At 37.1% G+C, this 16,512-nt stretch overlaps 1 protein-coding gene across 1 annotated transcript in view; it reads right to left on the bottom strand.

Annotated features, from left to right (window-relative positions):
- LOC144082435 (AF4/FMR2 family member 2-like) overlaps nucleotides 1-16,512 on the bottom strand; it is a 128,671-nt gene that overhangs the window by 26,253 nt on the left and 85,906 nt on the right. Inside the window, exon 10 of the mRNA XM_077609603.1 lies at nucleotides 11,401-11,438. Coding sequence (XP_077465729.1) covers nucleotides 11,401-11,438 — 38 coding nt within the window. The remainder of the gene's footprint in view (nucleotides 1-11,400; nucleotides 11,439-16,512) is intronic.

Below are 16,512 nucleotides of genomic sequence, written 5' to 3'. Positions count from 1 at the left end.
GTCCTCACAATAGGATAGCGCAAGGCCACTTGCCTGGGAAGTATTACTCCTCTCGTATTAGCGAACAAGCTCCGCCATTCGCACTGACTAACGGGAAAAACACTGAAAAAAGCAACGCTCCGCCCAGTGCTTGTAGAGAGATTACACGAGGGAGTTGCGACCAGAAAGACAGTGCCCATGATGTTCTTATGAGCAGCTTCTCACATCCGCTGTATGCTCGTATATCAAAATTTGTCTCGTACCTGAAGATAAATATTTGTTCGAAATTTTACTCGTATCTCAAATTGCTCTTATGTTGTGGCACTCATATGTCGAGGTATTACTGTAGTTATAATTTGTCCTCTGTAGAGGATATTTGTAAACCTAAATATCTCCCACACAGTGCATCCAATCGCATTAACTCCTTTAAGGATCTATAGAGAACATTCAGAGCTTTCCAATGATACCAAATTTATTTTGTAGTATTACAATTACTTCACATAGATTGGGGCATTTCAAAATAAATGTGATTGGACAACATTCTTTTTCCTGGTAGTCAGGTGGATATTCAAAGTTGACAAGAGAAATACAGCAAGACTTCTAAACAGAATATTCATCACCCTTGGCTATATATAAAAAAAGAACATTGTAGTTGCCTTGCATGCTGCACTCACTCACCCCTTTTACAATTGTGTAAACACGTCCTCTCCTGTATTCATATCATCTAAACAAAAGGTCGTTGCAGGCAACTGTGGGAAGTTTCTATTAAAACGATAGTACTGGATTTTTTTTTGGCACAATAAGGTGCACTAGATAATCTTTTATTTTTCCCTAAAATTGACCAGTGCATTTTATGTATAAATTCTCGTTGTGCTTAATGGCTTCAGACCCTTTTTGTTAGAGAATTACTGTATTATATTACTCAAGTAGAGTGCTCAAGAAACACATTCATCATAAAGAGCCCAATTGATAAATCAATTAATAATAATACAATAAATACTAAAGATAAAGAACAAATGACAAATCCCGTGCATGTACAAACATGCTATATTTATAAAAATAATCTGATGTGCTTTATAGTCTGAAAAATATGGAATTCGTGAGCCATGAAGGATTAAAAAAACAAAAACATTTATACAAAGCAAAAACAAAATGAACAAAACAAGCCCTCAAACACCACCAAAACAGAAAAATCAGTCAATCCAAAAACAAAACAACTAAAAAATATACATCTATTTTCATATATATGGTGTAGAAGTATGACTAATTTTTGAAAGGTTACCTTTTTAATTTATTTTGCGGAGAAAATAAATCAATTAAGCTGAAAGGGGAATGTTTTGCAGGAAACCTTTTAACATCTGAGGGTTTTGCTGAAAATTGTTGAACAAAATACCAATTTCATTCAAACTAGTTTCAATCATATCATACCAATGCATTACAATATTAAAATCACATTAGGATGATCTTTCATCTTGACTTTTTTTCTCATATTATCCAAAAAAGAACCTCCCTTTGTAGAATAATAAGGATTTGAGTTTTCATTATACTCCGGACTGCCTATTTCTAATCTCATCAAGAAAAAAAAACTCAAAAGTAGGATGAAACCTTATTCACTTTTACCGTAGCCGCCTCAACCAATATTAGCATTAATTTAAAAAAAATCACACCCTGTGTGATAATTGCTGAAATGCAGTCTTTTGAAGCAGTTCAATTATGTCTTTCTCGTGCTTTTGCCGGTTCATCCGTCCTTCCACAATCCTTTGAAATGGTCTCCTAGAGGCAACACAACCGCTGACACAAATTTGAGAACACACAAACGCGCAGAAATAACGAACGTGTGTAGCGCACGCGGGCCTGCCTGTGTGTGTAATTTCAGTGTAAGGCTGCCGTCACAGCAGGCACCAATCTGTGTGAGCAGCCAAGCAGCAAATCCATCAACTGTTCCTCAGGCAACACACGCGCACGCACTCACACATATATGCACGGACACAGGAATTGTGATTTCTTCTATCATTTCTCATATCCCCTTGCTCCAGCCAGCCAGCCTCTCTCTTTCAATTTTAATACAGTCGCTTTTCAGTTTTCACTATTAGCCTTGCATGGTGTTAAACTCCACCCGAGTTGTATTGTTCCAAGATGATGAATTCCACTTCAGTATTTTTTGTTTGGTTCCAAGCATGGCACAGTGACGTTAATTGGGAGGTAGTTCTGAGCAAAATTGACCCCAAAAAGCTGTATATGGTGAAATAAGACAATACCTATTTCATCTCTTCTCATTTTCTGAACCACATTATCCTCATTAGGGTCGCAGGGGGGCTGGCACCTATCCCAGCTGACTCCGGGCCAGAGGCAGGGACAACCAGAATCGGTGGCCAGCCAATCGCAGGGCACAAGGAGGCGGACAACCATGCACACTCACATCCATACCTAAGGGCATATTAGAGTGGCCAACTAGCCTACATGCACGTTTTTGGAATGTGGGAGGAAACCGGAGTACCCGGAAGAAACCCACGCAGGCCCGGGGAGAACATGCAAACTCCAATCAGCCTACCATGCATGTTTTTGGAATGTGGGAGAAAACCCACGCAGGAGAACATGCAAACTCCACACAGGTGGACATGACCTGGATTTGAACCCAGGACACCAGAGCTGTGAGGCCGACGCGCTAACCACTCGTGCCACCGGGCCGACGAATATTTATTTCAATGAGTGTATATGGTATATTTTTTGTATATGTTTGAGCTTTTTTTCCCAAAAAGGATTTAAAAGTGATGTTTTCTTGATTCTCAAGCCATGTTCTTTTCATTTTATTTCTTTTTAAAATTCAAATAATTTTATTTGGGCGGCCTGGTGGCGTGAGTGGTTAGCGCGTCGGCCTCACAGCTCTGGGGTCCTGGGTTCAAACCCAGGTCGGTCCACCTGTGTGGAGTTTGTATGTTCTCTCCAGGCCTGCTTGGGTTTCATCTGGGTACTCCGGTTTCCTCCCACATTCCAAAAACGTGCATGGTGCGCTGATTGGCCACTCTATATTGCCCCTAGGTATGGGTGTGCGTGTGAATGGTTGCCTATTTCCTTGTGCCCTGCAATCGTCTGGCCACTGATTTAAGGTTTACATTACTTTCCTTGTTTGAGTATAGAAAAGTATAAAAATAAATGGTAAATATCAATTATTACGTGTGTATTGCACTTTTTGTTGAATAAGAAAAAAAATACTACTGCATGTGAGCCACGCAGGAATTTCTTTGGGTATGCAGCAGTGCTACCGTTCATTTAAATGCAGTACATAATGGTAGTTACTTTTTTTCTTCCTCTGCTTTGTGGCTATTGAATACTGATCATTTTTTTGTATGAATACTGTGAAGTTGAAGATTGGGGGTGTTCAGTCCAACACTCTCCAACCTTTTTGATTCTGGCACCATAAACAAGCGAGCGTTGCAGGAACAAGATGAAAGGGGCTGAATATATGTGTGAAAGCATTACATCTGGCCCGCGTCCCTCTCCTCTCCTCAGGAATCAGGCGGGCATCAGCCGTCAAACATAATTTAGCACCTTTGTCTGTGCCAAATTGAAATGCGGCACCAGCTGGTGCAATCTGACAGGCAAGCTTTTCACTGGACACCTTAAATACATCTCTATGATGTCAGGTCTTAAATGAAGATACGCTTTTCAGTTCATCTGGGAGCAAATTGGATCACTTTGCGGCATTGTGTCGTGTTTTAAGATGGACTCCCCTGATAGGCATTTTCTGACAGTTCATGCGAAACACTCTTGTAGTCCTTTTAACGGGTTATGTGTGTATCAGATCAAAATTCTTAAAAAAACAAGCCTTAATTTTTATTTTCAATTATAGGTAGCAAACTATTAACGGCTTGTTAAATGTTTCTCATTATAAAAATGAAAGACTGTTGTTTCCTGACCTCCCCTTTTATAATTTTTATTACAAAAATCTTCTGTTATCTTTCTATTGTTGACCCCAAAGCAGACGACTCAATCCAAGGAGGCGTAATACAAAATTAAACTCAAAAACACGCAAACACAAAAAGGAAGTTACAAAAACAGTTATAAAACGGCGATCTAAAAACAAAAGGTCACTGATGCAATGAGTGGAGTGGCACGAGAGAAGGGTACGAGTACCCTATAAAACACACGTCCCTAATATTTACGCATGGCAGAGGATACAAAACAAGTATAGCAACAACAACTAAATAAAAAAACATACAAACACGCAAAAAATGGCAAGAAGAAAAAAGCCCGCAATTTCAAATTGGTAATGGCAATTAGCAAGACAATATCTCCAGACCCTTTGCGTTTAAATACTCTGCTGACGAGATGGGAAGCAATCAATGAATTTTTTAATCTTTCATCCTGCTTATCATCTGGAGGGTCGTGGGGGTGCTGAAGCCTATCTCAGCTAAATATGGACAGTAGGTCGGGTACATCCTGAATTGGTTGCTAGCCAATGGTTATTTTAAAATGCAAATCAATAAAAAAAAAGAGAATGAAAAAAAACAGAACCTTAAAAACAAGGCTTTCCCCCTTCTTAAGAAAACAAAGAAAATGTAAAAATATATCAATTTTTAATGAAATTTAAAAAACGTAAGTAAAAAAATATTTAAAAATGTGCTATTGAGAGGCTGGGAAACGGGATTTAGACAGTTTTGAGGTCAACAATGTCTCTAAACAATGAATCTAAATAGCTGTTGGTTTATTCTATAATTAGTGAGTTGTCATTTAGGCAATTAATCCTAGCAGCCCGAGTGGATAGACATAATGGCCTTCTGAAGACACCCATAGCTACGATTAAGCCTCCGACCTATTCCTTCTCATGCAGACTTCTCCCCTTATCATTTCACTACAAACACGTTGTGTCTAGCAACAGTTTGAGCTTCCTATCTGTTTGTCAGGAACAAAAAAATCTCCAAACATTGTTAAGATCTCAGACTAAAATATGTTTTAGAACAGTTTGTCTTCATTGTTTCAAAGTAGAGTCTTTCTGCGATCTGTAAAACATTATTTACAACGCAGAACTCTCCGGCTTCGTATTGCATAAGAGAAAAATATATTGCTTTTGTCAGATTTTCTGAGTGCAGCCAAGCCTTTGGTATGCGCCTGTTGGTTTGTACGATAAAATCATCCTCAACAGGGGAAATGAAAGCCTCACAGCCTTGACAAAGTGAGCCGTTGCTTTGATATGCCCAATGGGCCTCACAAGAACCCAATGATCCTCGTAGGCTGCCGTAAAACTAGTGATAGCCTTGAAGCGATTCAATCCTGCTAAGGTGAAGTATACCATGCAAGTGATCATTACAATGATGAAGAGGGGGAAGAAATCTGTTTAACTCATTGCAGAGCAAAAAAAAAGTTCTATTTATCACGCTAACTTAAGATTTTAGGCAGACATAACTCAAAAGTCTAAAGGTCTTATTAGTAACTTTGTATTTTGAGTATTACTCATTTTCCTGAGTTATCATGGCGATAAAATGACAAAATGCGGAACAAGAGGCTAAATAGCCTCAAACACAAAAGTTTTTCAGATAACTACAACCCAAAAAAACATAAAATAAAAGGTTGTCGGTTGTAAGAGAGAAAAAAATACACATTTAAGCCGCACCTATGTATTAGTCCCAGACCGAGTCAAACTGTGAAAAAAGTGCGACTTATCGTCCAGAAAATACGTTAATTTGGAGAATTCGAAAACATGAGATGATCGGTGCAATAACAAATTTCAACACAAGACGCACTCCAAACCCTTTTTGTGTTAGATCAGTGGTTTTTAACCTTGCTGGATCTACAGAAACCCACTAGGTTCAGATGCGCTTTCACCGAATCTTACTTTAGTGTAAAATAAAATATATTTTTTTTTCAAATTCAAGATATATAAATTCCTCGCAGCACTGATTGGCTAAGCAATGTCACGTGATCATCTGCAGCCAGTGATAGTCAAGTGCGGCATGCTATCGTGAATAAACATGATGAGTCGATGTGTCTTGACCTCCGTGGCAGAGGCTCCGCCGAACCCCTGAGACCGACTCACCGTACCCCTAGGGTTCGATTGAACCCAGGTTAAGAACCACTGTGTTTAGATGTATATATTTTTGTATTATATTTTCACCATTTTTCGTTTTGACCATATTTTGAATGAAAACCATGAACGCCAATGACCATCACTGCTGTGTCTGTTAAATTGTCAAATAAAAAAACATTCAATCTCATTTTCTTCCATCAAATGTTCCTACTTACATGTTGAATATATATTATCAAGCTTCAAATATCAATTTAGTTTATTGAACATATTTGGTTGTGAAAAGGACATCAATATAACAATTTTGACAATGGTCGACATGGGCCCAACATGTTAATATAGTTAATATAAAAACAAACAATAGTTAGTTAATGTCTTAAAAAAGGGGACCAAACCAGGCCAATTTGATGAAGTCTTTCAATGAAATTTAAATGTAACATCAAAGGCATGCAAAATCGGACAAAATAGGCCCGGACCTTAAGGGTTAACGGAAGGAATGAATTTAACTAAAATTTGGCGTTTAAGTTGATACCTGCAATAAAACCTGATAATTCAAGTCAAATGGTGTTCTACAAAGTAAAGCAGCTGTGACAAGGCATTCATTCACTCGTTCACTCATTCAATCGTTCGTTCCCTCGTTCGCTCGACTCTCGTCGTCAATGACAGTGATTGAGTTAAAAGTATTTTTTAGAACAGGTAACAGTAATTAATTTTCATTCAAATGATGAATGTTGCATGAATATTTTTCTCAGCCAATTAAAAACAAACCTAGAAGAAAAGACTGATTTGCATTAATAGGGAAAATGTAACCATTGACATAGAATGTATAATTAATAAAAGATGTAAACCACTCATATTGCTTGTTGATTTGTTTTCAACTAATTTCCTGCTCTGCAAAATTGTAAGTAATTTCAGTGGAATAAATTTCAGCTTAGTGTAATTCAACACATTACAAAGCCGTTCAAAAGTTTATGATTAAATGTTGATGACTTCAAAAGGGCCATTCATTTAATTTTAGATAGGGATGATTAATAATATTGCTTAAAATAGTGATTCATATAGCAAAAGATATAGACAAAAACTGAACTTTCTTTTGAAGCTCTATTCTGCCAAGCTTGTTATGTTTGGATGGACTGCTAGTTGAGGGAAGTTAAAAAATATATATATTTGATGGAGAGAAAATGGAAATATATATGCAATCAAATTTGCTTTGATTGCATATGTATTTCCATTTTCTCACCATCAAATATAATTTTTTTTATTTCTGCGAGCAGATTGTTTTTCAACAATCAACAGTTTGTGTAATATCAGACATATGGTTTGGTCCTTCTCTTGTTGATGGCAATTTAACGAGATCTTGCAAGCGCATACTTTATGTGGGTTTACTGTATATTCAAATGATCTACATGCAAACTAACTGTCTCGTTTCCGAGATAATAATAATAGCTACCTGTAGTTACTCTTTCAGGGAAACGATTAAAGCCTCCAGGCTACTGGTGTGTCGCCGCCCATGATTCTGTTTGCATTGTGTCAATTAAGCCGCAGGAATAGAAAATACAAAAGAAAGCTAAGAGTCAATCGTTTTCCTCCTCCCGCCAATCATGTCGGCAATAGACTAAATCGACGAGCTTCTGACAACAATGAATCGAGTGGCTTAGAGCCAGACAGACCACGGGTCAGATAAAAAGTAAGATGTAGCAGAGTGTGACACAGGAGGATGCGGCTTCTCAACTACAGTTAATGGCAGAGGTAAATATAGCCTCTTCAATTGGTCAAAGAGTCACAGTGGTATTTTGGGACGTTAGAGTGAAGATGTGGACGCCATCTGGACTCAGTTCATCTGTCATCAAATCATCTTCCACTTGGCAAAGCTTCCGCCCTGCACAGCTGGCTGTACAATCTTTCTCTGTATCGCTTTAAATCACTCTTACACACTAAATCATGTGTGTTTTGGAACAATTTCACATAACACCTATGATATATTTCTTCATCACAAAATAAGATAATCATTTATATAAATGAGCAAATTTCAGTACTGTGCAGTGAATAATATAAATTATAGGATATATGTTTTATTTTCATTTTGTTCTTTCATCATCTGCCAAGCCAAAGTGCTTACGTGTGCCTGGCGGAATAATGAGGGGGAGGATGGAATATTTTTTTATTTGTAATAATGTGCAATGCAACCTAATAGTATGGGTGTGACAGTATGCATAAGAAGTCCTAACACTTGACTTGACTGACATGAGGAGTAGTAACAGATTGACCCCTCTGCCAAATTTGAATATGACTCATTATTACTATATGGGGGCATTCATTGAAAAGAGGGAAGAATTAAATTTATATCGAGATAAGAGAATGACGGTTTATTTGAAGTATTTCAATGAACATAGTCTCATCTAGTTGCTTATTCAGGGTCAGACAAATTATTCCAGTTTTTAAACTCAATTTTTGTATCCTGCTGCCTCTATTTGGCTGGGGTAAGCTCTATCACCCCCTGCAACCCTTGTGTGGATAAGATGAATTAATGGAATTATTAGCTTTAATATTGGTTTTAGTTTTTAATACCTGGGGGTATTTATCAGGTGCATTAAAAAAAACTCCAAAATGGATAAGATTCTTAAAAAATGTATTGAGTTATTTTCAATTTTGACATGGTTAAATAATGCTTCTGATGGTAAAATATTAAAACAAACGAATTAGATTCAGCTTTGTCAATACACAGTGCCATTTCAGTTCTCATTTCTTTCAATTAGCAAAAATAGTTTTTCACATTATTTGTTTTTCTTAAAAATAATAACATTGGTGTATTAATTCAACATCTCGACAAACACTACTGAAAACTGTCATGAGCTGAGCTATGCTAATTTGTAAGTTTTTATTTAAGTGATTGAAAATATCTTTAAAAAATAAAGCCCAATGCAATGACGCACAGGCCGTATAAAAGTTTAACTTATTTCAAGTAGTGGGTCACAAAAAATAACATCTGCTATAGGCCACCAGGCTGCAGATTTAGATCACTGAAATCTACCCTGGGGTAATCACTAAGGAAAGGCTCATTCTGGCATATGAATGAAAATGCACTGGGAAACATCATTTTTTTTATACAGCAGCAGTTAAATAATTTTTTGGGGGAAAAACTCAAACTAGGGTAAGGTACTATGTAATAAAAGCAAAAACTTCTTGCCACTGTCAAGCATGATTACCCGCAAAACATACATTAATATGGACAATTTCTGAAGTAACATTCATTCATTTATTTTCCAAATTGCTTATTCTCAAAAGGGTTGCAGGGGGTGCTGGAGCCTATCCAAGCTAACAATGGCAGGAGACACCCTTAATCGGTGGCCAGCCATTTGCAGCCAACATTCACGCTCACGCTCTTACCTAGGGGCAATTTAGAGTGTTCAACCAGCCTACTCGGCATGTTTTTGGAATGTGGGAGGGAACCAGAGTACCAAGAGAAAACCCACGCAAGCTCGGGAACAACATAAAACCACACAGGAAGGTCTGGACCTGGGATCGAACCCTTGAACTGTGAAGCTGATGAGCTAGGCACTCGCCTCCTGGGCCACTGAAGTAACAATAAAACAGGACTCTGAATTTATACTCTTAATCCTGGCTCAATATGTTCAGAAGCAGACTCAGATGACCCAGACAAAAGGTTATTTCTTAATATTTGACATGTACTTTTACAATTATTGTAGTGTCTAAATTGAACAATGTGACGGACATTGAAATCCAAGCGTCCTAGTGTACGTTTGTTCATTCTCTTTGCTATTCAGTCTATTTTAATCTTTAATTGAATGAGCTTCAATACCTGTGCTGACGAAGCGAAATCGTTAGAATCAGTTTGGGGTAGCATAAGAAAACGATTCAAATGTGAGAAGCAGAAAAATATTTTTGAACATGGTCTAAGAAGACATGTTGGCAAAACGATGGAGGTTTATGACGACAGAAAAATATATAATTGCAATCGCGTTGCATTTGTCAGAGCAAGATTTACAATAGCTGTTGTATGTATATTATAACATTGTATATTTAGACATATTCTGTGTGAGTGCACACATGTCTGTGTGTGTGGGTTTGTTTCTATTGGATATAGCCCTTGGATTGCTTGTAGCAACTTGAGTTGCAGCATCCCTGTGGATACATGTCTGTGTATGTGCCCGCTCTGCTCGGGCTCATTAGCAGTAGCAAAAGTAACACATGGCCCGGGGCACACACAAAAACATGGCACAATCTCTTTAACACACACCCCTACGTGCATACACATTCACACACACACGCAGAATGAGAACACAGCAATTCTAATTCATGTAATGCTTTTAAATTCTCATGTAGCAGTTGGAGATTGACTTTTTAATGACAGTCAGAATGCATTTCCCTAACCACATTCATCTTTCTCATGCAATTTAGAAAATATGAGATTATTTTTAATCAATATTGTGTCACGTACAAAAGTGTACATAACATGCACATTAAAATATATATAAATAAAAAACGCATATTTACAACACTTTGGATTGTAGGTATTTGGGTTCGACACATGACTACAATGACGCAAAATGGGAATGGAGTACCCGGAGAAAACCCAGTCAAACCTGGAGAGAACATGCAAACTCCACACAAGGACAAGGAATCGAACCCACAACCCCAGAAGTGTGAGGCCGACACGCGAACCAATTGACCACTGGGCTACCGCTAAAATAAATTAAGTAATGTAAATAAAAGTAAGTTATGTAATTAAAAATACAATTTTGCATTTTTTGTCATGGTTCTTTTTCTATAAATTCAAGTGAATGCATTTTAAACACTCGGCACTTAATTTTTAAATGATAAAAACTATAAGTAATTTATAGTTTTTTTTAAGGTCATATTTTCGTACTTTAAATCTAATGCCTTAACAAGGGCAACAAGAGAATTGTTTTGAAGCTTGAGCTCTGTGGCTGAAATTTTGGTTTGTTAGCTGTATTATTCAAAAATCACACAAATCATTCACAATTAATAGACGGTACATGGTATGTGTGGTTAACATGAACTGTTACGCCTCAAAATACTGTAAGCAAGACGGGAGTTGAATGGACTGAGCTCAAATATGAATCTTAGTTGAAAGGCGACGATATTCCAAACAAGCAGCAGAAACTAATTGGGAACATGCAGACAGATGTTCGGTTGTTTATGCATGAACCAACAAAAAGTGACACCTGCTGCTTTGTGAAGAATGTTTGTGTTGCTCCAGAATAGTTACTGAAGTTACAGATGTTTGAGTTAATTACAGTCACTGTGGCTCCAGATTGCCTGATGGGGATTATGTTCACAATAACCTTGAAAAACCCCTACTTCTTAAAAGTGCGTGCGACAGACATTATTCACCAACAGCAGATTGTGTGTGTTACCTCGGGGCTGACGTTCGGGCCTTGGGCTTGTCGGATACCTGGCAAAAAAAGCAGACAAATTTGTTAAAATATGCTAGATGTCAGTAACATGTCAAAAAGTACGCAGAGTCTTTGCACGTCTCTAAATTTTGTAAAAATATGCAGTTGTAAAATAGGAGTTTGGCTGGCTGCAAAAGAGACTAAATGGTGAAACAGATGTTTGAGGTGTAGATAATAACTTTCCAATCTATTGCCCTGTATTTCATATTTTCCAAAGAGGGGCTCAAGAAACATATGCAGCATTTTCATATCTTTGCTGTGGCTAACTCTGGCTAGTTTGTGAGTGTCGGCTAATGACTCTTAAATGAGAAAGAGTGAAATTGCTTATGTCATTTTCTAAATAGAAAACAAATTTGGCACTCAAACCAGGTTGTTGTTTTTTCCTTCTTTTTTTAACCAAGCAAAACAGTGCATCAGAGAAGAAAACACTTTTTTTTTCATAAATTCTGGTTGTGACATGACAACCAGAATTGATGATCATATTTAAACATTCTAGTGCTAAGCTAATAGTACATCTTGAACGAATGGCAAAACACACACACTATTAAGAGAATAGAAAGCCCATGGATAGCATAACAGCAGACTGCAAAAAAGCTGAAGCTCCTTCTGGATGTGACATCAACTAATGTTTGGATATATATAAAGCATCCAAAAAAGGAAGCCTAATCAGAAACTAATTTCATTATTAAGCCTTTTATGTGAATTTTGTGAATGGATTTGTATAAAAAAATCAGGTCTACTATCATTTCAAAGTTACTGCCTGTAGCACCTTCAAATGTTTTGCCATGATAGGAAGTAACATTCCACAGAAACAGGGAAACAGCCATCATCAATGCGCTGTAATAGGCAGATAACAGCTGTGTTTACATGCTGACTATGCTGGTGGGATATCTTATGAATAAAATTACACTTAAAAAAAGAGAAATACACTCATCTTATAGCCACAAATATACGATACATTTTTTCCCCCTTATGAGTGACTGCTAACGCTCATGTTTCAGTGCCACTGATGGCGGTGGACGTCCAATTAATTTTGACGCCAATGACTTAAATGGGTGCCCTTTAAATGGTTAACAATACAGTAATTTTGCACATAATTTGAATGGAACAATGGAAGACATCACATGTTACAGTAGTAATGCTTTCGCTTCATTAGGCCCCATTTTTAGTCATCATGGTCTTAATCAGTCAAATTTTCTACTTAGCTACGTCAATTACAAGAACAAAACAAAAATAGTTAATTCAGTTACATAATATATTCATCTTCATTTGTTAATCCTTATTTAGACCTTTTTCTGTCTCTCAAGGAATGATGTGATTATCGCCACCAGTGGTTTTGTGGTTCTAATAGCTTGGAGTTGAGCTACAGTCTTGAATAATAAGCCTTGTCAGCTCTGTGGCTCAGGGAGATTTGCAGGGTTCAAGAAAACGATCTATGTGGGAATATATCCCGCAAGGATTTAAACAACAACACGGCCCACAATTATTTACTAAATCCAGTAAACATGGCTGCGGCATAGATGACAAATGGGTCTAAGCGATATTTGCTCTCAAGTGCTACAATTCGGATATCTTTAATTTCAGATCGGAATCAGGTTGCTTCCAAATGAGGATTGAAATTGATTATGTATCAGCTGCCAAAATAGCTGCTGAGCAATTGCATGTTTTGGCTAAATTGGATGGCAGTGCGAAATTTCTGCATATTTAATGATTAATAATCAATTCTTTATACCTTAGACGTTTCAAACTTTCTTTCACAAATAAATCAGTTTCTTCCTCTACGATGTCAAAAACGACGTGTGTGACAAATGTCACATTTAAAGGGCATAGGAATGTAATTCCTTATTGGCTGAAAGTAGTCAGTAGTGCAAAATCATCCTCTTTCCAATTTTATAAATTCTAACGCTTCTCCTCGCCAGTGATGTTGCTTTTAAGGCTCCATGCACAAAAAAACCTGCAAACAATTGAACTTCTTGGGGAAAAAATAAAACGCTGGTCGCCAAAGTAATAAAACTAAACGGAAGAGGACGTTGTGCGTGAAGATGCCGTCTGTCACTGACGTCACTTTGTAGAAACTGCAATTTTCTGGCCAACAGCGAAATAGGATTAAAAAGGACTTGGTTGTGGCTCAGTAAAGTCCAATCTATGGAATTCATTAGAGTACCCAAGGAGCGCACGTTAAAATGACATGCTTAATTTTCACTTTTCACGTGGGGGTTGACAAAATTCTTGATTCTTTTTGATTCTCTGGAGTACATTGTTGCAGTACAGGTAACTGCCTGGCTTGGTTGTCCATTCACTCCGCCTCTGGTTTTTGCCTAGCACAACAACGTGCAAGTCTAAATTATCGCTGCATAGTAAAATTGAGCCCTAAGTGTCTAAGCACCTTGAGAGTACTGGACAAATTAGCTTAATCATTCATACACACTGTGAAACCGAGCATTAGGTAAACAGAAACACTTTTGAAATCTAAAGAGATTTATCGCGACAGCTCTACCATAGTACCTTTCTACGTATAATAAGGTTTATTTTAAAATTTGATTGATTATTATTAAATCACTGAAGGTGTAGTGTTTCTGCACTGCAGGCAGCATGGGTAGAGTTCTCCCTCATTAAGAATGCAAATGAGAATGCGGAAGGTTGTCTGTCTGTGACTGACTGACAACTACTCCAGAGAGTAGACTGCTTTTTGCCCATTGTTTATTAATAAAACATTTTAATTGCTGAATTTACATGGTGTTGAATTGCAATCTGTAGTTTTTTTTAGAACTCCACTGTGTCACTACTTAAACCAACTAGAATATTAAATAGCTCTCAGCAGGATGCTGTGCAATACTACACTACTGCAATCTCAATAATAATTAGATTGTGAGATTACAAAAATAAATCATTGTTAATTTTTTTAAATATCACTACTCTGTAGTATGTAAAGAGTATCGGGAGGGACAGTAACACCCCCAAGGTCTATCAAGATATAGGGGGGATTCTATTCACACACCTCCTTTGAAACCCACCAATTCCCTCACACAGGCTTTATTTCTACATTAACCAGATCAACTTCCAGGTATTTCTCATGTTTTGCTGTGGTTTGAGCTGATGACCAAGTTTGACACAGCCATCTGTACCAAATTATTTCTCCTTCAAGGTCAGTTAACGAGGCACTGATCTCCATTCCAAATGCTTCTAAAGACCCAGTTCTGCCACTACCTTTATAAAATAGTTATTTTTTTGTGACGCTGGCACACACTGTCAACATGTTTATTGCCTTTTTCTCACATCTTAAAAAGTGTTGTTTGTGGTAAATCAAATGAATCCAATTACATGAATTAAAAAACTTACAATAAAATCCTATCTCCAAAAAGACTTCACTAGATATTTAAAAGTGCAGCTACCTCAGCTTTTTAATATTAGCACTGACCCCAGTTTGACCCAACTGGGTATATTTTCCAAGATGTTCCACCAACACGGTGGACTGCAAAAGCCGGTGATTAGAGATTATTTTCCTTTCAGTACAATCCATCCATTTCCATACAGGTCCTCCTGTAAAGGTTTGCAGCAGGAGGGAAAGCCCACCCTGGCTGAATCAGGGCAAAAGGCAGACCACATTCTGAACTGGTTGCCAATCAATCACGGAGTGACCGTGAATGGGTCATTGAGTAGGGAATCGATCCTACAGCAGTTGCATGAAAATAAGCTATGTGAACCACGGCACCATTATTGGCGAGTTAGTCCAAGTCAATACAGTATCTGGTATTGTTGTGCTGGTTCTTGGAGCAACTGGGAATGAGGACAAGTGGAGCAATAAATTGGGTATTAGACACAATGACGTTATGTCTGCAAAAAATATTGTTGCTGTATAAACAATGTAACTAGAGAATATGTCATTCCTTGGGAAAGGACCAATTTATTCCCAGTCTCAAATAAGGGGACATCAGGGTAATAGCGGCTTTATTGCTGCTTCAGTCGAAGAAAGCAGATGTGGTTTTTAATATGAGTGACACCAGTAGTGGTCGAGGGCAGCATTAGCAGACATAGCCAAACGTTAGAAAAAGAATTCAAAATACCAGAAACTGAAGAGTTTGCATTTATGTTAAGAGCATCTCCAACGTTTTAACTAGATTATGGTGGCTATACAGACTGATTTAAGCAGGACAGTCCTTTGTTTAAATGCCTGATCTGGCATCCTGCGTAGCCTTGACTGGACACTTATATGTCCTGTTCCTTTTGATTTGACGTTTCACTTAAACGCAAATATACACATATACATATATATATATGCACATATATATATACATATATATATACATATACATATACACATATACATATATATACATATACATATATATATATACATATACATATATATGTGTATATATATGTGTATATATATATGTATATATATTTATATGTATATATGTGTATATATATATGTGTATATATATGTATATATATATATGTATATATATATATATGTGTATATATACAGACGCTCCCCTACTTACGAACGCAATTGGTTCCGAGCGATTGTTCATAAGTTGAATTTGTTTGTAAGTTGATTCAGTGCTATATTTTGTATTATAATTTATGTTTAAGGCCGATATAAGTATATTGAAGGTTTATACAAGTGCATTTGTATGTTTAAGGCTTGTATAAGTAACACGCATTGGTTTGTACTGAAAAAAAAAACATTTAATAAAATGGAGAGAATATGTACAGTACTGTAGAGAGAGAGATTTATGTATTAGAAACTGGCCAAAAGAAGCGACCTAATGACGATTGCACAGTTTTCTTCTTTTTTTCATCATAAATGATGAGGTAGCACTGTATGGCATCATTCAATTGATTTGCAAACTTTGTGCAACGTTCAATATTTGGGTCCTGCTGCTCGATCTTTCTGTTTATAAATGGTACTGAATGTGCAACGCTCACCACTCTCACGCGCATCAAGCTTCGTTATTATTACCACTCGTTTCAAATGAAATGGCTTGCCTCTTCCTTGCAACTCCCTCAATAGAAGCCTTTAGCTTTTTACCAACCATATTCAATATTGGATGCATGAGATATTTAATG

The sequence above is a fragment of the Stigmatopora argus genome, chromosome 9 (assembly GCF_051989625.1).
Source record: "Stigmatopora argus isolate UIUO_Sarg chromosome 9, RoL_Sarg_1.0, whole genome shotgun sequence".
Lineage (NCBI taxonomy): Eukaryota > Metazoa > Chordata > Actinopteri > Syngnathiformes > Syngnathidae > Stigmatopora > Stigmatopora argus.
This window is presented reverse-complemented; position numbering and strand designations above follow the sequence as displayed.